Raw genomic sequence first — 25,975 nt, forward strand, 5'->3', positions numbered from 1 at the left:
ATGAAGCAACGAATAAAAGAGGATGATGACTCTGGACATACATATTGTTTGGACATTCTATTGCTTTATAATGTATTATTGTTCTTTAAAGAGCTGGATGTTGGGGCAGCAATAAAAGGTTATTGCATAATGGTAGCCTCCGGTCTTGTAATGAAATCAGCCACCTTTTCATTGCCTTGTTTAACACATCAATAGCCACAGCCACCTTCTCCAAAAACACTGGAAACACGCAAAAGTCAACCAACCAACTAAAGAAACCATTAATAGAGACCAGTGAATTCAACCGATCTCTCTGCTCTCATTCCCGGTCAAAGTAATAGAAAAAGTTGTCAACCAACAATTCTCCTCACATCTGGAACTGAACTTCCTACTGGATTGCTCTCAGTCTGGATTCCGCAGCAACCACAACACCAAGATAGCCCTCATGGCGGCTACCTACGACATCCAATCCCTACTCGACTGAGGAGAGACTGTGACTCTGATCCTCATAGACCTCTAGAAGGCTACGATATGGTTCCCACCACACACTCATCACATGGCTGCCCAACAGGGGCATCCAAGGAGCTGCTCTTGGATGGATGGCCTCTCCTCACCAGAAGAATGCAAAATATAATTCTACCCTTCACCTTTGAACCAAAGGAAATCATCTGTGGAGTGCCCTTAGGCTCCTCGCTCATCCCCAACCTCTTTAACACTTATATGATACCTCTGTCCAGCATCATCAAAAGTCATGGACTGGCCTTATATCCTACGCCGATGTCACACAACTCATCCTCTCTCTCTATGAAGACACCACCAACACCAAGAACAACTTCCACAACTGCAGTACAGACGTTGCCAACTTTATGAAGGACAACTGCCTGAAGCTCAACACAGACAAGACAGGAGTACTGATCTTCAGAAACAAAAGCTCCCCCTCGGATGCATCATGGTGGCCCTCTTCACTCAGACCCTCACTGACCACAATACGAACCAACTACAGACCATACAGAACACAGCAGCCAGACTCGCCCTAGAACTCCCTAGACAAACCCACATCTCCCCCTACCTCAGGGAAATGAACTGGCTCCCTGTACATAAAAGATGCTAGGTATCAAGCTCCTGGCCGACGCATACAAGGCCCTACACATCTGCAGACCCACCTACTTGAACCATCAACTGTACTTACATCGCCCACCATACATCTCCGCTCCACTTCCGTCTCTAACTTTCACCCTGCATTAAGCATGAGCGGATTTTGCGGATTGGCAATCCGCGAATTTGCGGATTTGCAAACTCGCAATCCGCAAAATCCGCGAATTCCCGCGAATTTGCGGATTTTTTTTTTTTTTTGTGTTCGCCCGTGTTTCTGCCAGTTCGCGAGGGTTTTTACAATTTCGCAATTTGCGAACTTACCTGTCGGGTCGCAAGTTTTGCGAACTTGTTGTTTCTACGTGTCCAACCTGTTTGGGACACTCTTCTTCATCACTGCCACTCTCTGTCACCACTGCCACTCTCTGACTACTCATGCCACCCTCTGGCCCACCCATGCCACCCTCTGTTTCATCACCACACCCTCTGGTTGTCCAGTGTACATTATTTTTGGCAAAGCAAAGCACACCTTCCCTGCCTCAAGTGACCTGAATTAATTTGGGGCTGATTAATGTGTCACAGAATATTTTTTTAGCTGGCACCTGCTTCCTTAGTGCGCCCTGATTAATGATCTTTTGCACTTGCTAAGTGCTTTCATTGTTGCAAAATTAGTTACAACACCTGCCCTGCCCCAACTGACAATAATGAATTAGGGGCTGATTAATGGATTTTAACTTCCAGCCTGGCTCCTGCTTGTCTCCCTTAGCTGTAATTCAGGACCTTTGTGGCATATGTGTAACTATTCTGAGGTTCAGAGCAGGGTCACATAATAGTTGCAACTGGCAACTGAACTCTGGAGGGGCCCCTCAGGAAGCACTACAGGAAATGGCTACTAATGATGAGCCTGAACTTTTGAACCTGGTAAGTAGTTACTTTCAGTTTTGCTAAAATCGTATTTCTGCAATTTCGCACTTATTCGCGGGGCGCGAACTCACGCGAACAGTGCGAGCAGTGCGAGCAAAATCCGCTGCTCGCGGATTTGCGGATTTTTCAGGAAATTCGCAAATCTCGCGGATTGCGGATTTCCCGAAAATCCGCAAAATCCGCGAGCGGAACGGATTTTCCGCCCATGCCTACCCTGCATCTGACTTAGCAGATGCAGAGGTCGCGCCTTCTCCTTCCTAGCAACAAAGACATGGAAGGAGCTACCCCCTTACCTCCGGACTTCCCTACTTCTTCCAGAGTTCTGAAAGTCCTGAAAACCTGACTATTTGGCTAATCAACTGGACCCTGCCATCGCCTGTATACCCTCACGCATGACAAGAAGTGCTAAACAAACCTACTGATTGATTGATGCTGAGAGGCCGTATGGATTGAATGCCTGTTGTTCATGGCAACACATTTGAAGGGAATCTATGTCTAGCTAATTTGAGGAACATCGAAATAAAGATTTTTGTGTACCATGTCTGAATTTTTGTTGTTTTTATTTGTTAGTATAGTCAGTGAAAGAGCATTCTTAGAAATAAACAATACCAAAAATACATTTTCTGTGCGTGGTATTAAATTCTCAAGATTTTCATCTTCAGCTATTGTTCAAGTGGATGGACATTTTTTGATTAATATAATTATTAAAATGTTCCCTGGAATACTGAAACTGGCTCAGCAAGTCCAAGGCAGTAGAATGATCACACTAAGTATTCTTATTTGCCTGTGTTCCAGGTTCAATGAAGGTCTGGAAGCCAGCAGTTGCAATTGGCTGTTTTGGCCTTCCTATAGGGGTGTTCATATATGTATTCTCCACATACTCAGTAGTAAAAGCTCTTAATTGCCTGTTCTTCTTGTCATATCCACTCACATACATGGTAGTCTATTAATGGGTTATGCTCTGAGCAGATGGTATTAACTAATCATAACACACTTTGCAGTTGGCAGTTGTGGATAATACCTTACAATCAGCTCTAGATGAGAACTCTCAGGACACTCTTCATCATTAGTGAACACATGCCTATGGGCAGTGAGATCAGAATGCAATTACAAAAAATAATAAGCATGTATCAGTGTAGTACCAATAAATAGCACACACTGCATAGGCAGGCTGATGTTTAGGAAAACATCACTTGCACATGTAACGATAATCCTCACCTTTCTCTGCAAAATTATGTAACTTTCATTAATCTTCTAAATCTACGTTTGTTGTTTTGAATTAGTATATTTTACTAGGATCCATCTCTTTCCATTGGCTATGAACTTGTCCACTCCCTTACATCCTAACAAGGTGAACATGCATCCTTGCTGTTATTTCTCTTTAAACATATTTGCGTGTATTATTTGTCTGCCAGAAAAATACTTCATGCAGTCTATTTATACTCATGGAATACCTATAGGCAAACTAGCCAAATACACTGCTCTGACACTGGAAATCTTTAAAACCTTTAAACCCTTAAGGGTACCATGGCTAAAGATATTACTTTACAGCAAAATAATATTGTCATCTCCTACTTCACAAGAATTACTAGAAACAAGGTTGCTGGCAACAAACTGTGTGTGATCATGGTCCTACTTAAACTTGGGTGCCACTGAAAAGTTTGATGAGAGTCTTTCATTGTAGTCATGGAGGTGGAGTTTGGTGTGGAAAGTGAAAGTGGGCCTTAAAGTATGTTTTGCCTAAAGCAATTTTTACCTTTACAGCAGCCACAGTGGTTCCCGGCAGCCACAATAATTAGAGGGAGCCGAAGCCTCCTACCTTATTCTGGCGAAAGGGTAAGACGGGGCACCAAAGGCCACCATGTGTTTGAGCATTTCCTTCACCATGTGTTTGAGTATTTCCTTTGCCTCAGAACATTTTATCTTTTGGTTTCTATGAATATGTAGTAAAAAAAAACAGTCATTTCTTGCCACCTGTCCCTCTCTATAACTGACTAAATAATCTGCTCTATCATACATTGTCTTATCTTACTGCCTCACCCTTCAATGGATTTTACCCAACAGTGTTTACATTATTATGTTCTTTGAGTTTTGACAATAATGTTTCAAAGGTTTGTTAACTTCAAATGAATGCTGTTTCATCAAGCTTAATAAAGGCTACTAATTGATTATTTAAATAGATGACTGTTTACAATGAATATTTCTCAAGACAGCGTAGCTTATGCAATACTACCATATACTTATAGCCAAAATGTATGAGGAAGATTTTATGTGAATCACTGCTGTTTCTTTCTTTTTTGATTCCAACATTACCAGCTGAACTAGCCATTCAAACTCTAAATATAAAAGACACCAGGATCTTCTGGATAAATTATAAATTCCACGCAAACCTTTGAAACTGTTTATCTCATCACCACCTGAAAGCAAGCTTTCTCTTAATGAGGTAGACCCAGAGTGATGGCTTGTACAAACTTCAACTGAGCAAAAGTAAATAGGACTTTCCCCGGTTTTGTAAATGCATATTTAATGGCAGCACCCATCTTAATGTCAGTCACAAGTAGAAGCATGGTGTCCTTTACATATATTTTAAAAAGAAGTCTAGGAGAATTATGATGCCTTTTATGATACAAGATTTGGAATACAACGTTTTCAGAAATATCTGCAGTTAATTCGATGCCCTCTGCCAGAGCCACCAAACTCTTTCCTCACTCTTACCATTATCTACTGACTTCATTTTAATCTTTGTACTCCTTAATGATAAGACCAGGACATGGTATTGACAGACCAGAAATGTGTCACAGACTAGATTGGTAGGAATGTCGAGAATCAAGATTGCATTGTTGAAGCTTAGCACCCAAAGCTGCCATAATACATGGAACTACTCTGCCAGAGTAACTTTTAATGCATGATAAATATTCTTTGGTATATAAGAAGCCTACTCCATCTCTGCTGACTTAGGCCCAGTCACTCAAGGAACTTGTGGAATCTTGCAAGCTTCATAAGCTGTCGCTGGACTACCAAGGTCTTAGAGGAATGCTAGAGACATCTTAGGGGAAAAAAACACATGCACATACCATGCAGTGTGTATCTAGTCTGTGGACTTTTGAAAACTCTTACATTATCATATTCAGAAGACTTTAGTAACTGTTTTAACTTCACAAATTCTGAATACACATTCAGGTGCAAGAGAACACCTGACATGGGATTCAGTGAGCTTCTGTAGCTCACTACCTCCGACGTTCCCCCGACGCGATGTCGACTCATCAAAATCTGCAAAACTAAAAACGTTTATGTGGACTTCATTATTTCCCAGGGAAGTTTTCAAAAAATGTCTTTTGAACAGAAGGATACACAACTCAAAAGAAAGGGCCATACTGAGTGAATATTTGGCTAGCCGCTGCATCCGCATGTACCAAGGCATAAATAAATATATTTCAAAATATTTCTATATATAAATGTATATATACATATATATGTTAGTCTCCAACTTGAAAAACGTCAGCCCCTCTGCCCGTTTTCCCAGCGCGCAAACAACAATGATCGTCCGGAGTCAGGCTTGTGAAATAGCTTCTTTTATTTTGCCATTAAAGTGCAGGGTGCAGAAATCATCATACATATATATGTGTGTATGTGTGTGTGTGTATAACTTGATGATATACACATACTATATATATATTCAAGCATGTTTCTGTTATAAAATGGTAGTAAAATATTATTATTTTGATATCCTCAAATACAAAGTAGTGGGCTGAGAAGGAACGTGAGCCTCATTAGTGTAGGCTGGAGTTGGCCTTAATCTTTGCTGAAGTCATTTTTGGATTCTTTACAGCTTCCTGTATGCCTTTCAAGACACCGCATGGGACAGAGGAGTTTTCCATTGATTCTGCGCATCCCACTTCATATTGCTGGAAGAGTATGGGTAAGTGAAAAATTATTTTAATGGAGGAATAGGAGCCAGGTATTTGGGTGTTTCATTTGCCCTCCATGCATGTTCTTTAACAATGGATCCACTATAAATGTTATTTCACACACCCTACTCCCAATCCATAACTAACTTGACCTTCTTCTAAACAAAGCTGTTCCTAGCATTCTCACCAAACAATAATACCTCTAAACCTTGGACTATCTTCACTTGTTGCACTGTCATTAAGCCCACTTAACTATTCCACTATGCCACTTTTCTGGCAAATTCTTTCCCCTTTCCTCTTCGTTCCCCATATGTCTGGATTAAACATCACTCTACTTTTAGCTTCCCCATTTCATTCTCTGGCACTTCCTCCCTCACCTACACACCCTAAAAATAAAGTTTAATTAAATTCAACAGGTATAGATCTTCAGACACATTGGATATTTTTTGGCTCGCTAGTTTTAACCACATCCATATTTCTACATTTACATGCTTTTCATGCAATTTATGAGATTGCATCAGGTAGATAAACTCACCTTCTTAAATGTGGGTGGTGCTAAACACTTTGATGAGGGTTTTTCAAATGGTGTTGTGTGGATAATGGAAGTGGGCTTTGGAGTATTTTTTGCCTCATGCTATTTCTTACCTCTTCAACAGCCACGTTGGCCCACCACAGAGGCAATGATGAGGCTGAACAATAGCTTAATACTTTACACTGGTGAAAGGGTAAGTGACAGATGATTTCAAAGGCACCATGTTTTTTAGTATTGTCTTTGTCCCAGTACATTTTATCTAGTTGGCTTCTAGCAATGGTGGATGGTCTACAAAGCCAATCTCATCCCTTGCACTCTGCCCCCATCCAAAGCAAAACCGTTAATCTCTTCTTTACAGCATCCAAATCTTATTGGCCTCAGGGTTTTGAAATGACTTTTTCTTTAAGTTTATCAATGCCAAATTAACTCTGTTTTTGCAAGGATTAATAAAGGCCACCAATTATTCTTTACATATATGAATATTTACAATGCACAATTTGCAAAGCAGTCTATCTCTCATCCTTTCTTTCACTCCTCCAAACTACCCCACACTCCCTTCACATTCCTTTCCTGCACCTACACAGAGTAAACATATTTTTCAAATCACAACCACTTTTCAAGGTTATTGGCTAGATCTGTAGACCGTGTATGTCCACATCACCATTTACAAGTGCCTAAGACCTCATCTGACAGTTGGCTCTCTTAAATACTTTACGAACAGACTCCAAGTCGTACAGAATGCAGCTGCATGGCTGCTGTTGAATATACCCAAACATCAATCAGCCAGATCCTCCTTGAGGGAGCTTCATTGGCTCCCAGTCCAAGCCAGGATCAAATTTAAGTCCATAAGCTTGGCTCACAGAGCCATGTATAGGAGAGGCCCCACCCTGATACAAAAGTTGGTCCCACATTATTCTCCCCTTCGCCACCTCAGGTCAAGCTCTAACTTTCTGATGAATCCCACCAGCTTCAAGAGAGCCAGGTGGGGTGGAATGTCTTTCGCCCACCTGGTACCTAAACTGTGGAACAGTATGAATCCGAAACTCCGACTGATTTAAAACAAAGCGTTCTTCAAAAAAAAGACTCAAAACATGGCTTTTCCCCTAAACTCATGCGCAAACAGCTGCCTGTACTGTCTCACCTCAGCGCTGGGATGCCCAAGGGCAGCCATGCGCTTTCAAAATCCCCTAAACCTAAACCGACTGTTCACAATCCATTACAAAATAAAAGTACTCCCTTTTTGTTTTTTTGTAAATAGTGACAGCACTTTTGACATAACAGGGACACCATATTTTCCAGTCCAGTGGGGAGTGGCAATCCAATTTCAGACTCAAACTCATTGTTTGGTGTTTGCAGAGCATTTGCCCTCCCTCCCTTCTTCGTATATGACGTCACCAGAACTCCTCTATAGCCAGTGGACCATATTACAGGTTACCTTTTATGTATTTTCTTATTTTACATACTTACTTTGGGGTAATAAACTTGAAAAGATTGATTTCAAACAGACAAATGTTATTGGCAATAGTAAGTAAAATATTGGATCATACCGTTTAGTTGCCTGCAGTGAAATAAAAAGTAATGCTTGATTATGCTGAATATGGAATTCTAGAAAACACATTCTTCTTATACGAGTAAGGGATTGTCCAAGCTGTTCTCTCAAAGGGTCAGCTAGCAATGACATTTATTGGATTTAGAATATTTACCTTTTTCAACTCTCCTCTTAACTTTTTTTGTCCTGTACAGAACTGTACACAGTTTGGCATGGTGGAAATTATCATGCCAAATTTGTTGCAGGGTCCAAGGTCTTGGTGGAATCTAAAAAAGATTTTTCAATGGAGCATTTGCCTATACTGCTCCATTTTGTAACTACATAATTGTGACTGCATTGTGTGCTATACATGTGTGTGCGTGTATATGAACATATATATATATATATATATATATATATATATATATATATAGAGAGAGAGAGAGAGAGAGATAGAGATTGAGATAAATGTTTGAGATACATTTGGATATATATTGAGCGAGACAATTGATAGGCTGTAGTTTTCTCCAGACATTTGTGCATATTCAAACAACAAGAAATGAAAAAAACGCCTTTTCTAGACAAATCACATTACAGGTAAAAACAATTCAGTTTTCTAATGTCCTGTGATTATCTTTCCACCTATCTGAGAGTTGGGTCTGTAGACTGATCTGAGAGGAGAGGGGTTGTAATAATGTTTAGTGCAGTCAGCTTCTGAAGTCTTTTTGCCTGATGCCTTTTTTTTATATGTTTCCCAGCTACCCATTTGGCCTACCACAGGTGTAATGGCACATTGGAGCACCCAAAAGGTTACGCCCCTTCATCATAATGCTGGAAGAGAAATGGTAGGTGATAAGGGATGCTAGTAAGTGAGTTGGAACCTTGTATTGAATGTTTCTCTTGTCTTTCCATGCTAGCAATGTCGAAATGGTCTCTAGTGTAGTTATTCAGCATGACAACAAAGATTGCCCTATTCCTTGTCTTTCTAATAATGCCATGACCAAGAGTCACTCATTGCTATTCATGCTCACTTATCTTAGGGCGAGAAAGCAAAAGACACACAATTGATGGACGGAGTGCAGAACAAATCAAAACACTCACCCCCAGTCAAGAGATCTGGGTTAAATCCATCATTCTTTTGCTCACCATTCCACCCCAGTTTAAACCTGGCCATATGCAAATCAGTCTTGACCATGTGCCTCATGGGAACAGTCCACCCCGAACTGCCAAGCCAGGTCCTCACTGGACCAGAAACGAGCATCCTAGGACCGGTTTCGGGGTTTCCCCCTCTTCAGCCAGGATAGCTTGATTCCAATGGCACAGTGAGCCCAGGACGCACATCTGGGCATACCTGGTGCACTTAGGATGAGAAAGCAAAAGACACACAATTGATAGACAGAATGCAGAACACATCAAAACATTCAGCCCCAGTCAAGAGAACTGGGTTAAATCCGTCATTCTTTTGCTCACCATGCCATCCCAGTTTAGACCTGGCCGTATGCAAATCAGTCTTAACCCTGTGCCTCATTGGAACAGTCCAGCCCGAACTGCCAAGCCAGGTCCTCTCTGGCCCGGAAATAAGCATCCTAGGACCGGTTTCGGGTTTCACCCGTCTTCAGTCAGGATAGCTTGATTCCAGTGGCACAGTGAGCCCAGTACACATGTCTGGGCATACCTGTGGTAAAAAGGACGAGAAAGCAAAAGACACATAATTGATAGATGGACTGCAGAACAAATCAAAACATTCACCCCCAGTCAAGAGATCTGGGTTAAATCCATCATTCTTTTGCACACCATGCCAACCCAGTTTATAGCTGGCCATATGCAAATCAGTCTTGACCCTGTGCCTCATGGGAACAGTCCAGCCCGAACTGCCAAGCCAGGTCCTCCCTGGACCGGAAACAAGCATCCTAGGACTGGTTTAGGGGTTTCACCCCTCTTCAGCCAGGGTAGCTTGATTCCAGTGGCACAGTGAGCCCAGGACTCACACCTGGGCATACCTGGCGCACTTTGGGTGAGAAAGCAAAATACACATAATTGATAGACGGAATGCAGAACAAATCAAAACATTCACCCCCAGTCAAGAGATCTGGGTTAAATCCATCATTCTTTTGCACACCGTGCCAACCCAGTTTATAGCTGGCTAAATGCAAATTAGTCTTGACCCTGTGCCTCATGGGAACAGTCCAGCCCGAACTGCCAAGCCAGGTTCTCCCTGGACCGGAAACAAGGATCCTAGGACTGGTTTAGGGGTTTCACCCCTCTTCAGACAGGGTAGCTTGATTCCAGTGGCACAGTGAGCCCAGGACTCACGTCCGGGCATACCTGAAGCACTTTGGGTGAGAAAGTAAAAGACACACAATTGATGGATGGAATGCAGTACAAATCAAAACATTCCCCCCAGTCAAGAGATCTGGGTTAAATCCAACATTCTTTTGTTCACTATGCCACCCCAGTTTAGACCTGGCCATTTGCAAATTAATCTTGACCCTGTGCCTGAATTGGCATGGTGAGTACAAAAACTATGGATTTAGGTCCAGATCTCTGTACTTGGGTGAATGCATGACATTGTTCTGTGTTCTGTCCATCAATTGTTCTTTTTGCATTTGTCCCCCCGAGTGGGACAGGTATGCTCAGACGTGAGGCCCTTGCTCTACATGCCTCTGCAGTCAAGCTATCCTGGGTGATGAGGGCTGAAATCCCGAAACCGGTCATAGGTTGCTTGTTCCCAGTCCAGTGTGAACCAAGCCTGGCAGTTCAGGCTGGACTGTTCCCATTGGGCACAGGGTCAGGACTGATTTGCATATGGCTGGGTCCAAACTGGAATGGCATGGTGAGCAAAAAAACAACGAATTTAGGCCCAGATGTCTGTACTGGCCTGAATGTATGACATTATTCTGCATTCTGTCCATCAATTGTTCTTTTTGCATTTGTCAACGGTCGGGTATGCTCAGACCTGAGTCCCGTGCTCTCCGTGCCCTTGGAGTCAAGCTATCCTGGCTGAAAACCCAAAACTGGTCATAGGATGCTTGTTTCCAGTCCAGGGAGGACCTGGGCTGGCAATTCGGGCTGGCCTGTTCCCATTGGGCACAAGGTGCATGACTAATTTGCATATGGCTGGGTCCAAACGGGAATGGCATGGTGAGCAAAAAAACGATGGATTCAGGCCCAGATCTCTGTACTGGGGTTAATGTATGACATTGTTCTGCATTCTGTCCATCAATTGTTCTTTTTGCACTTATCTTGGTACACATTTTTCAAACAACATTTTTTCAGTTACCTTGCAATACTTTTACCTGAAACATAACATTTGGCTTGATTGCTTAATTTTTCAACAAAGTCGATATTTTCATATCACCTGCAGCAGTGCCCCACCCAATAGAAATTTGTGTTAAATTCGATAAGCTTCTAAGAATTCTGTTTGGCCTTGAACTTTATGTTGGCCGTTTTAAACGTACCTGTCCCTAGTGACACCACATATAAGGGGACAAATGGAATGCCTTGTTTGTCCTGGTAATATCCATACCCTCTAGGATACTCTTACCACATGGCAATTCCTGGAAAGTCCTACTCCTACCTTTAACATCTACATAATAGACATCATAACAAATATAAAATAGACATTTTTCAGAACATACTAAAGAACATGTTTAGCCAATCCCTCTCAGTCACATCCTAGTTCCATTTTCTATGGCAGACCCATCAGACCATGGCACTTCTCAATATGTCAAGAATATCCAGCATTCTCTAAGACTATTGTTATGCTAGAGATTTGCACCATCACGGATGCCCAAGAATTTCCAAGATTCATTGTCCCAGGGCCGTTATAGTACTAGGGGATAGACCACTACAAGTTGCAAAGAAATATTGCCATTATGGTAGGGCCAGTATTTTACCATGGGTGGGCAATGTGGATCCTCTAATGAAAGTAACTGGTAGCCAAGAATCATCAACACCAGTGCCTCCGACACATTGATTTTTTTCCCCATGCAATACATACTAGCTGTAGGAACACTTTTTTAACCAATTTATGTTCAGGGAGCATGTTTCTTTCATCTCCCTAAAAAGAGCCCCAAAAAAGTCAAATGTAAATAAGCAGGATTAATCTGCACAAAAAAAAATCATACACAAGCATGCACACTCACACACATGCACACATTAAAGTAGAATGAAACGCAGAAGGAAAACAAGTAGAAAACATATAACTCCTGATTTCTTTTTAACTAAAAAGCCATACTTATTTTCCAGTTGTGGGCATCTTTCTCCACCGATGTAGCATCGCCCTACAGACATAGAAAGTACAATGGTCTTTTGAAGGCTTTTGAACTGTTCAGCACCACATTTGGTTTGCTCAAATCTATTCTGTAGATTAGGGTCTTGTAGAAGGTTGACATAAATCGGTCGGCTAAACTATGAAGAAATAAGCAAGAGCCTTCATTCCCTACAGCATTCCTTTCATCTTCCTGAATGATTGGTGGCATGTACCAAAATACTTGAATCTAACTCTGTGGATTGGTGGATCTCATGGGTCAAAATAAAGATTCGACCAGGGGTAATAACAGATCACTTTCTCCATAGACTTAATGGTCTATTTGAACTGCCTTCAATGGCTTCTCCATCTAATGCATACTGAATGCTCCATTAAGAATCCTTAAGGATAGCAGTAATTGTGCTAGGAGTTCTGATACATGCCAGTGTGTACGGAGAAGAAGGAACCTCCGAATATTGCAGAACTGAAGATATAGCTGCAAAGTGATAACCTTGTGCTCTCTGCATATTTTGCAACTTGTAGCTTCAGTAACATCTCCCTTGAAGGTACTGCTATGAAGTACAAAGGCCAACATACTCTTCTAATGTTCAGATCTATTCAAAGTGAGTGAATCTTTAAAGATTACTGATGCCAATAGCATTCCAGGTAAATGCTATTTCATCCTCCATTCCACATGATGTCATAAAGACTATTTTGATGATTATGTAGCCACTACTTACTTAAGCTTAGTGATTTGGGAAGTGTGGCCTAGTGATATGAGAGGGTCATTTGTGGAGGGCAGAGATGTCGGTTACTGAAGGTGGGCCTTGTACTGGGTTGTGCCTGGCTCTCTTTTTGTGTATTTACGGCTATCAGTCAGGCCATTCCGAGACAGAATTACACAGTGGAGCAGCTCTGTGATGTTCAGTGTCGTACTGCACAATGATGAGGGAGACTGCGTAAGTAAGAGGGGATGTCAATTATTTATACGTTTTTGTGTTTCCTTTATCCTCCATTGATGTATTTCTGTTACGTTATTTGTGTGAGACACATTTAAAGCTGAAATCTGAAGGAAAATTGAACAATTTAGATTATGCAATTCAGGATGCTGAGCTCTGCTATGATGAAATATCTTCAAGCTAAACATTCACAAAGTAACTGCTGCCACAACAATTTAGAGATACGCAGAAATAATGAGATCCTTTGATGAACGAAAAGTCCTGTAGCAGGATAGCAATTCACATCTTTGCTATGTGCATGCAGAAGAGTGGCAAGATCCTTGATCTTTATAAATTAAACCCAAGCATGCATTGACAATTTTAACTCAAAATAAATATATAAGATTCTCTCATGAAAAAATGTTTCCTGTAAGCCGGGCAAAGAGCCCGAGCATGACCAGTCTACAGAGCTTCTTATTTGAGCAGCACATCTGTATTCAGTCTGATTACTGGAGATTCCAAATCAGTTGTAAATAAACAGACTCTGATTAACTATGAATTGCAACTGATAGATCGTAAACAAAAGCAATATATTTCAATTTTATTCTCTAAAATACTTCAACATGATTAGATTTAAATTTATTCAGATGATCTGTCATAACTGGCAGGCTATAAGGAGTAATTTCAACTTTCCATTTTTCTCTAAAAATGCAATATGAACCAATCATAATCTTCCAACACATGTGCCATAAATGTCCATTTTAGCATTTCATTTTATGTAAGTCAGGGTGTGTTTTGTACTGAATTTCAAAATGGATTACTATGCTACTTTCATTCCTCGACCACTAGATACTGACATTTTTTGAAATAGATGAGGGATTCATGATCTTCCTTCTATAACAAATGATGTCAAAACTAATGGCTAACTGGGTGTCACTAACTTTGAAGTTTCCAATACTGACCATCAAAATATTGGCATGAACTGGTCTGCACTAATGACAACAAAGCTCACCAACTTATATCTTCAATGTCAAATTCCCTATGCTGGAGATGCTTACATTTGTTTATATCCCAATTTGTCAGGATGGACAAAAGAGTGAAGAAACTAAGAACTGTGATCAGGTATAACCCCAGAGTTAAAGGAGATACTAAGGGGCTTATTAAAAGTCTGGCGGTCCACGGACCGCCAGACTCGCAGGGATGCAGTGGTCTTCCGAGCGCCCTGTTACAATTATAGTGGTCAGACCGCCAATGGCCTCCAGCAGCAGCCAGGGAACCGCTGTTCCATGGCAGTGCTGCGGTGGTCTTGAGGCCACAATATGCCTAAAGGAACCGCTGCAGTCCTGCCAAGCATATTGCAAGTTTCTTCTCCGCCACATTGTTCATGGTGGTTCCTCCTCCTTGAAAACTGTGCTGGAGGGGAAACAAAGCAGGGGGCACTACATGTGCCCCCCGTGTGCATGCACCCCAGTTCCTGCACAACATGGTCAATACATGCCATACCGCGCAGGAACTGTTTTTGCCGTTCCCATTGTTGTGCCCATTTTCTGAGGCACTGCCATGAGTACGTCAAATAAAAGCCCGCCAGACACAAGAATTACTCGCAATCTGGCGAGTGACCTGGCCACGGGATTGGCGGTGCGGCTGCGGGGCAGAACAGGCGCGGCACTGACAAACTTGTAATCAGGCCCCAGGATGGGACATAAGACATTCGCTAGCAAGGAACATATCTATCTGAGATTTTTTTTACGAGAGGAGCGAAAATATGTAAACTCATGTTCTGTCATCTGAGAATATTGCCAGACATTCACCAGAGCATAAGATTCCATTACTTGCATTACAAAGTAGCCCTAGCCATTTCATTTGAGCTGTAGGTGCTTCTCAAAGAAGAATTTAGCCCTCGACAACTAAAAGAGGAGTCTATCCATGGGTTAAGGACGATGTTGAAGTCCCCTCAAATAATCAATTGTTTTGACCGCTGATGTAGCTCTGAAAGCAGACTATTAAAGACCACAGGATAATCATGTCATAATGCGTAATTGGCCCCTCTTGACTGTTGCTATGAGCCATCATCCACCCAAATCTATATAGGGGTTGATGAGTGTCTAGCTCTTATCCCCAGCCAGTAGGGCAATCCCTCTCTGAGAGAAGTGAAACAAGGTGAGGATAGGACTTGATCCCAGCAATCATCCAGAAGAGAGGCCTGTTTATTCAAGAGCTAAGTTTTCAACTAAATGTGGATGAAGATAGTGTAGCACCTCTTCAAATAATTTTCGCTTATAAGAAGCCTATATTTCATTGATATTCCATGAAATAATATGAAAATGCTGGTCAGTACCACACCGCAGGCGAAACCTTGGCATTCTTGATCGAATAACTAGCACACATTGAAAGAGAACAACAGCACAGGATAATTATTGGTCCTAACTTTACCGTCCACAACCATAAGGCGGTCTTTTTTCCTACAACCAGACTAAACATTCCAACAAAAAAATCTGTATAAAGACAAAAGTGGCCCCAGACCTTGGCCCCGCCACTGCCCCGACCCCCAGCCTTCCCCTAACCCTATCCCTTCCATGCAAGGCCCAGAAAAAGGGCTGACTACCCCCGGTCAAAAGAAAACCATTAGCACTGTAGTATACATGAGCACATAAACTCCCCTCCCCCTCGGAGCACCGCAGACCGAGGATGGATGTGGGAAAAAGAACTAAAGGGGCAGGGCAGAGACCGCACAAGACAACCGCCCAAAGGACCTAAAATGTTTTCCCCAGAGCTATAATTAATTAATAAAGAACCCTCATGAAACCTTCATGAAATCAAATCTAAGTGTCAGCTGACCCTGCAGACCTAAAGCTTCCATTAGCAGAGAGAAAGAAAAAAAGAAAAAAAGGAAGGCGTGCCCAAGAAACTAAGTAAACCACTCTGTAACAACCTACAAGGAAAAAGAATCAAGAAGAAAAAGACAAAACAGAATCAGCCAGATCCATTAGTCTCCTGATTTTCCACCACCGACTTGGTCAAGAGCTACTCAACCTCAGGCTGTTCAAAACATGAATACATATGCCCCTTATATTGGATGCACAGGATTGGATTGCTGGCTCCAGTAATGAAACCGAAGCACCTAGCTTTTGAAGTGCCGGGATATGCTCTCTCAGCTGCCAACGCCGAACTACAGTCTTATGAGAGAACTCTGATTGAACAAAAAAAGTCTACTCCAGCCTCTTTCACTGGTGATCTTGGAGGAGCAGCCCTGTTTATCTCCTAACGGAGGAGGACGTTACCCACATATATCAGGATGGCCCGTGAATACCGAGGAAGTGAGAATGGATAGCAATGGGTTCTCTTAATCATGCTCTTCCATGTCCCAGCCCCACAGTGTAAGAAAGGCTTCCCTAAACAACACACCTATATAGTGTCTAGTATTGTTCCTCTGACCCCTCGGGGATCCCCAATATCCTGAGGTTATTCCTGCGAGATCTATTTTCCAAATATCAGAACCTTGATGAGAGAATGGTCATGAGATCTGGGTCTTGAGAAGACAGTTTGAAGGCTTTCCTGAACCTTCTCAACTTGCATTAATTGTGAGTTTGGGGTGTCCATATTTGTTGAGAGCTTCCTTTAATCCTAGGGTTATATCAGATCACAATTCTTTATCGAAGAAATGGGCTGTTGCCTTTCTGGGTCCATGATAGATCTGATGCATCTGCTATTTCTGGGATGAAGAACTCTCACTTTGCTATTGTGATCAATCCTGCCCTTATGCAAGAGGAGTTCCACAGCAATCATCATAAGTGGTATGACTTGGTATTGGTCCCTCCCACAGACCAGATCATTCAGTTTCTTTGGGTCCACCATCATCGGAAACTGTCTACTACACAGTAGCACAAGCAAGAAGGACAAATATCGGCCTCAAAAGTGTTAGACACAATTGGCTAGCTGGCACGAGGCTAGGCCTGTGGCACCGATCAACTTCCATTGGATTTCTATGTTAGTTTTTCACATCTTGTAGTACCAGTTCTCCGTGATCTATTCAACTCTTTTGAATTACTTGGGCAGCTTCCTGGATCATGGACTGAGACCAACATCGTCATCTTTCCCAAGAAAAGGAAAGATCCCTTTCTCGGTGGTTCATATCAGCCTATTTCTTTGATTAATGCTGATTCCAAGATTTATACTTAGATTTTAGTAAACAGGCTTGCTACGGTTATTTCTGATCTTGTTGCTGAGAATCAACATGGTTTTATTTCACAGCGGGATAAAACCGCCAATCTCAATATTGTTATCACTGCTCTTGAGGCAGACTATTCTCGAGGAAATCTGGTTAGAGCAATAACGTTAGACCCTGAAAAGGCCTTCGAAAGGGGCTCATGACCTTTTCCTAGGGCCATAATGGCTGTGTGAGAGATTGGGCCGCGCTTTATTGCTTTGATTCAACAGCTTTACCAGAATCTTAAGGCTAGAGTTTTATGTTCAGGGTCTTCTACCAACCTAATTTAGATATGTTGTGCACCTGTAAAATGATATCCACTTTCACCTTTGATCTTTGCGCACTATATAGAACCTTAAACTCAAGCCCTCAAGAGCCTGAGGAATACTGCTTTGCTGCAGATCCATCAACTTGAGCTCAAACTGCTTGCCTGTGCAGCAACCATTGCCATCATGACCTCTGCCCCAGAGGATTCTCTGGCAGCTATTGAAAAATTAGCTAATGAGTGTGAGTCTATCTCTGTGTACAAAATAAACCTTGATAAGACCCTAGTCCTTACCAGCACTGTCCCTTCTTGGGATGATAGGCGATTAGTCAATTCGGTGACCTACCTGGGGATCTAAGTCTCTGTGAAAATGGAGGATGTAAGGGTATCTACTTATGGCATACTATCTGGCAGAACGCAGGGGATATTTAGTACGTTGTTATATATGAATTTGGGACTCTAGTGTAATTTTCCCGATTCATGCCCATATATAGGTATAAATCACACTATCCTTATATAGGCTTAGAACGATTTCTTGGAAAAACCCGCCTTCAGCAATCAGGGACTTCCCCTTGCTTGAATATTGATTTATCTAAGAACTCATGGAGTTTTCAAAAGAACTGAGTCTTTGATGACGTTATTATGTCCAACCTTACGTCAAACTTGGCACCTTCAAGGTATAAATATGCCCACACTTGCCCAGGCAAACACACTGTGGTTTGGAGCAGTTCGACTATCTACTTGCCTGATGCAGCTCGCTACAGCAAGTGCCAAAGGAAGCCGACCCTCCAGCAGATGCACTGAAAGAGACGCTGTCTTTTCTCTTGCCGAGAAATCCAGCTCCAGTGTTTCCAAGCTACCCTTGTGGGTTGTTGGGAAATCGAGTCCTGAGAGAGAGATACCAGACCTCTTTCATTCTAAAACCAAGGTACGGAGCTGATTAGACCCTTAGAGAAATCTTGGATAGGTTCTTAGCAAAAGAATACTGAAACTAAGCTACACCTCACTTACTTCTTCCTTGTACTAGACCTAGGTTAGGAACACCGGGGTAGCCATATTTTAGAAGCACCAGTTGAGTACTTTTAGTCTTTATTTATTAATGTACATATTCTATGTATCTTATGGTTTAGAAAACATATCATGTTTTTACAGTATTATTTTATAATACTCTTCGTACTGTACGCATTGTACTTTGCAACCAGTATTACAATTGTAGAAGTTCATTTCCTCTGCATGACAAGAAGACTGTTAAATACTTTTATTGAAAACTCCCGTCTCTCTATTTCTCTGTACCTCTGGTGAAACAAAGCATGCACGATTGACTGAGTGAAATAACTATCTATTGTTTCCACGACTCTGAAGATAAGTTTTTATCTCGGTAAACAAAGTTGTCATGTTTTAAGCGGTTGTCAGAAACGAATCCCTTCTTGTTTATTTGAGAAAGTTTCTAGTGACCTCTGAGCTAACTGGCACTCACAATTGAGTCTAATATATTTGATAGAGACCTAGTCGACCTCAGTCCTACGTCTAATCTATAGTATATGTTTTTCCAATGAGCAGAGCCTATTGGGAATATAGGAACTACACTACAAAGCGGCATAATTTCACAATGGTCCAATCTGTCAATGCAAGTGAATCAAGATGATTATTCTCCCTTGCTACCTATACCTCTTTCTGGCATACTTTTGTATTTAGCCAAAGGCTTTTTTTACACAAACAGAGGCTATCTAGCAAATTTTTATTTGAGGTTTAAAAAGCCTAGGGCTAATATCCTTATGTTAAAGCAAACACAACTGGAGGGTGGACTTTAATTACCACATTTACGTTTCTACTTTCTAGCAGCATTTACGTCTAAACTAGTAAAAGCATTGGGATACAAACCAAGGGGGCTTGTTTCCAGAATTCCTCTCTTGGGGAACCAATATCTCCACAAACCTTGGAATTATCGATACTGTCTGTAAGAAGTTGGCTTGGTATATACTGTCCACAAATTAAAGTGGGCACCTTGCACAAGTCCAAACGATCCTTATGATGTATGAGGTCAAAGAAAACCTTTAGAAAGCTATCCCAGTAGTAGCTGTGAAGAGCAGCCTTCAGGCTTAATCGTGAAGGAATGTAAAGCAGCTTGTTTTACCAGAATGTCACCTTTAGTATTAATTAAATGAAAGGGAACCACACAGTAGTTAGAGAAATATGTATTTATTTATATAACACTCTCTAGTATCCTCTACACAAGGATACAGCACAAAGAACACAATACTGTAGCACAGAATCAATGGTAAGTAGCAATAATGCACAGTGGGCCCAGAGGGGGACCAAACCATGTACTAAAATAGGGGTATAAGAACCACGACTCAAGTCAAGACCAAGTCTATAAGGTGTATAATCACTGGGACCCTAAGGAACCACCCAAAGTGAGTACTTAGGGACCCCACGGAGGACGGTTGCAGTGTGCGTACACAACCGCTTGTGCCGGACAATTCAATAGGAGAGTTGTGGTTGCACTTTTACAGTTTACAGTTTAAGGACCCTTCCGAAAGCACTAGGAAGAAACCCCATGGAAGTTAGGAGGCTGGAGAGCTACACCACCTGTGTATACTGTTACCTATCCCAGGGGAGCAGGGTGGATAGGTCTGAAGTGGCGTCGGAAACCGCTGTCGATCTCCATGGGAGTCTTCCATAAACAGTCACTGCAGGGAAGGAGAAAAGTGTCTGGTGTAATCCAAATGTGGCTTCAGGATGAAGAGAACCTAAAAGCAGAGGGGACAGAGTCTGGGTCATTGGGAGTGACCAGGGGCTCATAAGCAGATGCCCACGTGTGTGAGATGAAGGTTTTCTTGACTCTGCAGCCAGGGGGACCAGACAATGTTGAAGACAACCAGGAGCCGGATGCGAGCTGTCCCACGAAGGATATTGAGTGCTGAGGGGTTGATGTCCGGCGGGAGCACAAACAAGCCTTGGCACCGGCAACCCACGCAGAAGGTCAAGAAAGGGTGCGGAGTGAACCAGCAAGGTCCAGGAGACTCACCAATTGCAGTGGAATCAGGGTAATGCTTGAGCAACTAGGTAGGCCACAAGAAAGTAAAATTGACCTTCCCAGAGACCCACGGGCCGGAGCCATAGAAGTCGCGAGGTGCCCTCGGGCAGTTTCAAAGAACAACAGCTTGAAGGGCACAGAGTCAATGGAGGCCTGAGTTCTTGATAGGAAATGTGCAGAGAGGTGGGGGCGATCAACAGCCCAGTGCACAAAGTTCGGGAACTCCAACAAGCATATGCACTTGCAAAAGTACGTGGTGCAACTGGGTTCAAGTTATGTAGTCCCCATGAGGAATACTGGCCTCAAACTTGGTGAGATGGCAGCTGAGCCTCAAGGAACATCGGAACCCACCTCCAGTGTTGCTGGAATCTTTGGAGTGCTCAAGAGCTCAGGAGCAGCAAACTAGTCAGATGTGGAGCCTGCAGATGCTGGGAAGTGACTCCTGCACTCCAAGGGAGATACTTCTGTTGTCTTTGATGCTCCACAAGTCATGCACGGAGCCTGTATGGTGTACAGGCACAGACCAAGCTTTGGTCAGAGTGGGAGATAAAGTCGGTCCTAGCCGAAGTCCAGCTAAGTCCAGAGGTCCAGACTGTTGAAGGTCAGTGGTTTCTTCTTGTTGAATCTTGTCCACATCAAATCTAATGTCTCACAGTCAGGTAAGACCTTTTGTACTCACGGGAGAGAGTTGGACAGATCCACGGGACCCACCCAGAGGAGTTTCTGGCCAATGGAGAGGATACTCCCCTGTCCTTTGTCCAGTTTTACACCAGAGCAGGAGCCAACGGCTCCCAGAACTGGTTTGAACTGGACTATGCACAAGGACACCAAGTGGGCCCCTCGTGCAGACTTTCAGGCACTTTGGAAGTGCACCCACCTAGTCCCAATACACTACATCCTGTCTCGGAGGAGGTCACTCCTCCCTGTGACAGGATGCTTAGTGTACTGCCTTCCCCTGCTCGAGCTTGGCTCAGCAGCAGGAGGGCAGAAATATGTCTCTGGTCGGCTGCATCCATTTTGTGCTGACCGGGTCAAGAAGGCTGGTACCGAGAAGACCAGGGACCCCACGAAGCTTGCTTCAGAAGGGTGGAATCTTACCTTCCACACCGGTTAATGTAATGTAATGTAATGTAATGTAAAGCCCATTTATACCGCGCTAACAATAGCTCCAAGGAGCATCTCGGCGCCAATGAAAGGTCGACCTGGTGTTAAAGTTGCCTTACTGCTTAAGGAGACCAGGACCGGAGTCACACTAGTGCTCTGGCGGTTATATCTGGAAGATTGTAAATCCAGGTTTCTAATTGTTTGCGGAATTCAGATTCCTTGTCCAGTGCTCTTAAGGGTGGGGTCAGGGCATTCCATGCCTTTGCACCTAGAATGTGTAGGTATGATTCCAAGGTATTTTATACCAGACAGACACGACATGTTTTGTTTCAGCCGTTTTCAAGATAGCATTTACTGCAAGGTTATAATTAGGGCTTCCGGTTTTATAGTATTTATCTTTTTTAACATTTGCGTCTGTATTTATCCATATTTATTTTTTACCCATCTGATTGGAATTTATCCATATTTAGTTTGTGATTTGCGATTATATGGCGTCATAAAATAGGATGGTTCCTCATTTATTTAACTGATAAACATGCACTCATAATTTGCTGCCTGTCGCGTTGTAGCAATTTAAGCAGCCAAATATAGTGCAAAACACTACACCTTCAGGTAAATATGAGCATTATAATACAAATATATGTTACCATACACCTGCATTTTGGGAAATCTCAACCTATTTTTAGCTTCTCATGTTGCTTATCTGCTCAGCTGTTATCTTAGAAATCACGAAAAATAGCATGGAGACTCACCCACAAAAAGCCCACTTTTCTGCATATATCCGCTTTTACAAATAAATACAGACAGTAAACACTTTGTTTTCTGTCTGTAATTATCTGTAAACATCCATAAAAACTGAAAAGCAGGAGCCTTAGTTATAATGCACCTCTACCTATAAGTCTGGCCGTGTCACAGACAACCTGGGAGAATGGTCCCCGAAGTATGCAGAAGGGCTCTGATCATGCAGGAGCACCCTCTCCCTTAAAACCTAGCATCTTGCCTTCAGGATTGTTAAGGCCTGCTATAGGGGGGACCTATAGGTTTTAAGTGTAGTGACCTGTAGATATAATGACCCTATATCCTTCGTAAGTGGTGCAAGCACCAATTTACACAGGCTTAAGTAGCTGGCCTGTAGGTCCATTTTGCATGGCATCTCATGGGTTGCATAATACATGCTTCAGCCCATGGGAGGCCTCTGGGGCATCTATCCCCTGGGTAAATGTGTACCATATACTAGGGACTGACAAGAGTACCTCGGTATCCAATCTGTAGTGTACCTAGTGCACAACATAACCAATTTAAGGAGAAAGCAGATGGACTGGGGTCCTGGGTAGCAGGAATCTAGTCAGACTATTCAAAACAGTGTAACATCAAGCAAAAAATGATGGTCACCATAAGTAGCAGATCCTACTTTCCTATACAACCGCCCCCCTCCACCCCCCAATGTAAGGAGATGAGACTAATCTTGCCCAGTTGAGTCTTCATTTTCTACGTTGAAATATCTGGAGAGTCCATCTGCATTGGCATGGTTAGTCCCAGGCCTATGTTCCACTGTATAGTCCATCCCCTGTAGGGAAATGGACGCCTCAAAAGTTTGGGGTTTTCACTCTTCATCTGTTTTATCCATAAGAGGGGCTTTTGGCCTGCCTGAACAATGAAGTGTGTGCCAAACAGGTATGGCCTCAACTTCTTCAGAGCCCATACCACAGCAAAGGCTTCCCTCTGTATGGCTGACCAACGTTTCTCTGTGGGGTCAACCTTCTGCTAATAAAAGCTACTGGTTGTTCCTGATCCTCTGCATTAAGTTGTGACAACACAGCCTCTACCCCAACTCAGAAGCATCTGTTTGGACAATTAATTGTTTAGAATAGTCAGGACTTTGTAGAATGGGAGCAGTGCACATGGCCTGCTTAAGGTCATCAAATGCCTTCTGACAGCTAACTGTCCACTGAACTTTCTTGGGCATTCTTTATGATGTGTGATCCTTCAAGGGAGTCACTATAGACCCATTTCCTTTAACAAGCCTCCTGTAATACCCAGTCAAGCCCAAGAAGGCTTTGATCTGAGTCTGCATAGTGGTAGCAACCCAGTCCATGATGGTCTGAATTTTGCTCTGCAATGGTTGAAATTGACCTCCACCCACAAGGTGGCCCAGGTACACAACCTTACTCAGCCCTATCTGGCACTTAGTAGCCTTGATAGTGAGGCCTGCTTTTTTCAGAGCCTCCAAAACATTCTTTAGGTGGACCAGGTGATCCTCCCATGTGGAGCTAAAGACAGCGATACCATCTAGATATGCTGCTCAATAGGCTTCCAGGCCTGTGAGAACTTTATTCACCAACCTTTGGAATGTGGCAGGTGCATTTTTCAACCCAAAGGGCATTACCACAAATTGATAGTGCACACTAGGGGCTGACAATGCTGTTTGGGGTTTGACATCCTCAGCTAGTCTGATTTGCCAATAACCAGCAGTGAGGTTAAATGTGCTTAAGAACTTGGCTGAGGCCAAAGTATCAATAAGCTCATCTGCCCTAGGAATAGGGTGAGAATCAGTCCTAGTGACTGCATTGAGTCCCCTGTAGTCAACACAAAATCTCATTTCTCTCTTACCACCCTACGTATGAGGTTTTGGTACCAGGACCACTGGACTAGCCCAAGGGCTATCAGAGGGCTCAATCACTCCCAATTCCAGCAACTTTTAGACCTCAGTCCTGATGCAATCTCTGACATGGTCAGGCTGCCTGTACATTTTGTTCTTCACAGGTAAGCTCTCCCCTTTTTCCACTTCATGGGTATACCAGGTGGTCCGACTGGGAGTCAGAGAGAACATGTGCCTGTATTGATTGAGCACCTTCCTTCAAACAGTCTGTTGCTGCTCAGTGAGGCTGCCTGCCAAAGCTACGCCATCAACTGAGCCATTGTCATGGTTCTGTGAGAGGAGGTCAGGGAGTGGGTCACTCTCCTCCTCCTGCCTTTAATCAGTAGCCATGAGCAAGCCCATGTCTGCCCTGTCAACATATGACTTGAGCCTGTTCACATGGAGCACCCTGTGGGGCTCCTGGTAGTTCCCAGGTCCACTAAGTAAGTGACCTCTCCCTTCTGGTATGGTATGGTATGGGGTCCATTCCACTTGTCCTGGAGATCCGCTCGGACTACAGGCTCCAACAACCATACCTTCTATCCTGGCTGATAAGCAGCCAGTACAGCCTTTTGGCCATGCCAAGCTTTCTGTAATTCTTGACTTGCCTCAAGGTTTTTACTTGCCTTCTTCATGTATTCAGCCATCCTGGAGCGGAGACGAAGTACATAGTCCACTATGTCTTGCTTAGGTGGATTGAGAGGTAACTCCCATCCCTACTTCACTAAACACAAGGGACCTCTAACTGGATACCAAAATAGAAGTGCAAAAGGGGTGTAGCCAACACCCTTCTGTGGGACCTCTCTGTGGGCAAAAAAAAAGACAGGGCAACAGAACATCCCATTTTCGCCTGAGCTTTTCTAGGAGTCCAATTATCATTCCCTTCAGGGTTTTTTTGAACTTTTCAACTAACCCATTGCATTGTGGGTGATAGGGTGTGGTGAACTTGTAGTTCACTCCACACTCCTTCCACATTGCAGTAAAATAACTGGACATTAAGTTTGTACCTCTGTCAGTTAAGACCTCCTTAGGGAAACCCACCCTGGAAAAGATTCCCAGGACAGCCCTTGCCACCACAGGGGCTGTGGTGGTCCTAAGGGGAATTGCTTATGGGTATCTAGTGGCATGGTCCACCATCACTAGAATAAAACTGTGCCCAAAGGCAGTTGGAGGGTTCATGGGACCAATTATATCAATCCCATCCCTTTCAAAGGGGACCCCAAACACTGGAAGTGGAATCAAGCGGGACTTTGTGGTTCTACCTGCCTTACCACTGGCTTGACAGGTAAGACAGGAGCGACAATACTTCTTGGTTTTCCCTGACATGTGAGGCCAGTGAAAGTGAGGGACAAGTCTGTCCCAAGTTTTACTTTGGCCTAGATGTCCTGCCAAGGGAATGCCATATGCAAGGGTGAGTAGGAAGCCCCTAAACTTCAGAGGCATAACCAACCTCCAGGTGGTACCAGGTTTGGGGTGTCCAACCTCTGAATATAGGAGTCCCTCATCCCAGTAGATCCTGTGGGACCCACTGATACTCCCAGCAGCCTCAGCTGCAGCTTGCAGTCTGAGGGGTT

The 25,975-nt window shown here is 43.1% G+C and overlaps 1 protein-coding gene across 1 annotated transcript in view; it reads left to right on the forward strand.

Annotated features, from left to right (window-relative positions):
• The window catches only part of LOC147708720 (uncharacterized), a 241,214-nt gene that overhangs the window by 161,563 nt on the left and 53,676 nt on the right, over positions 1-25,975 (forward strand). Inside the window, exon 12 of the mRNA XM_086927370.1 lies at positions 5,825-5,914. Within this exon, the coding sequence (XP_086783496.1) occupies positions 5,825-5,914 (90 nt within the window). The remainder of the gene's footprint in view (positions 1-5,824; positions 5,915-25,975) is intronic.

Source organism: Lissotriton vulgaris, chromosome 6 (assembly GCF_964263255.1).
Source record: "Lissotriton vulgaris chromosome 6, aLisVul1.2, whole genome shotgun sequence".
NCBI classification, from domain to species: Eukaryota; Metazoa; Chordata; class Amphibia; order Caudata; family Salamandridae; genus Lissotriton; species Lissotriton vulgaris.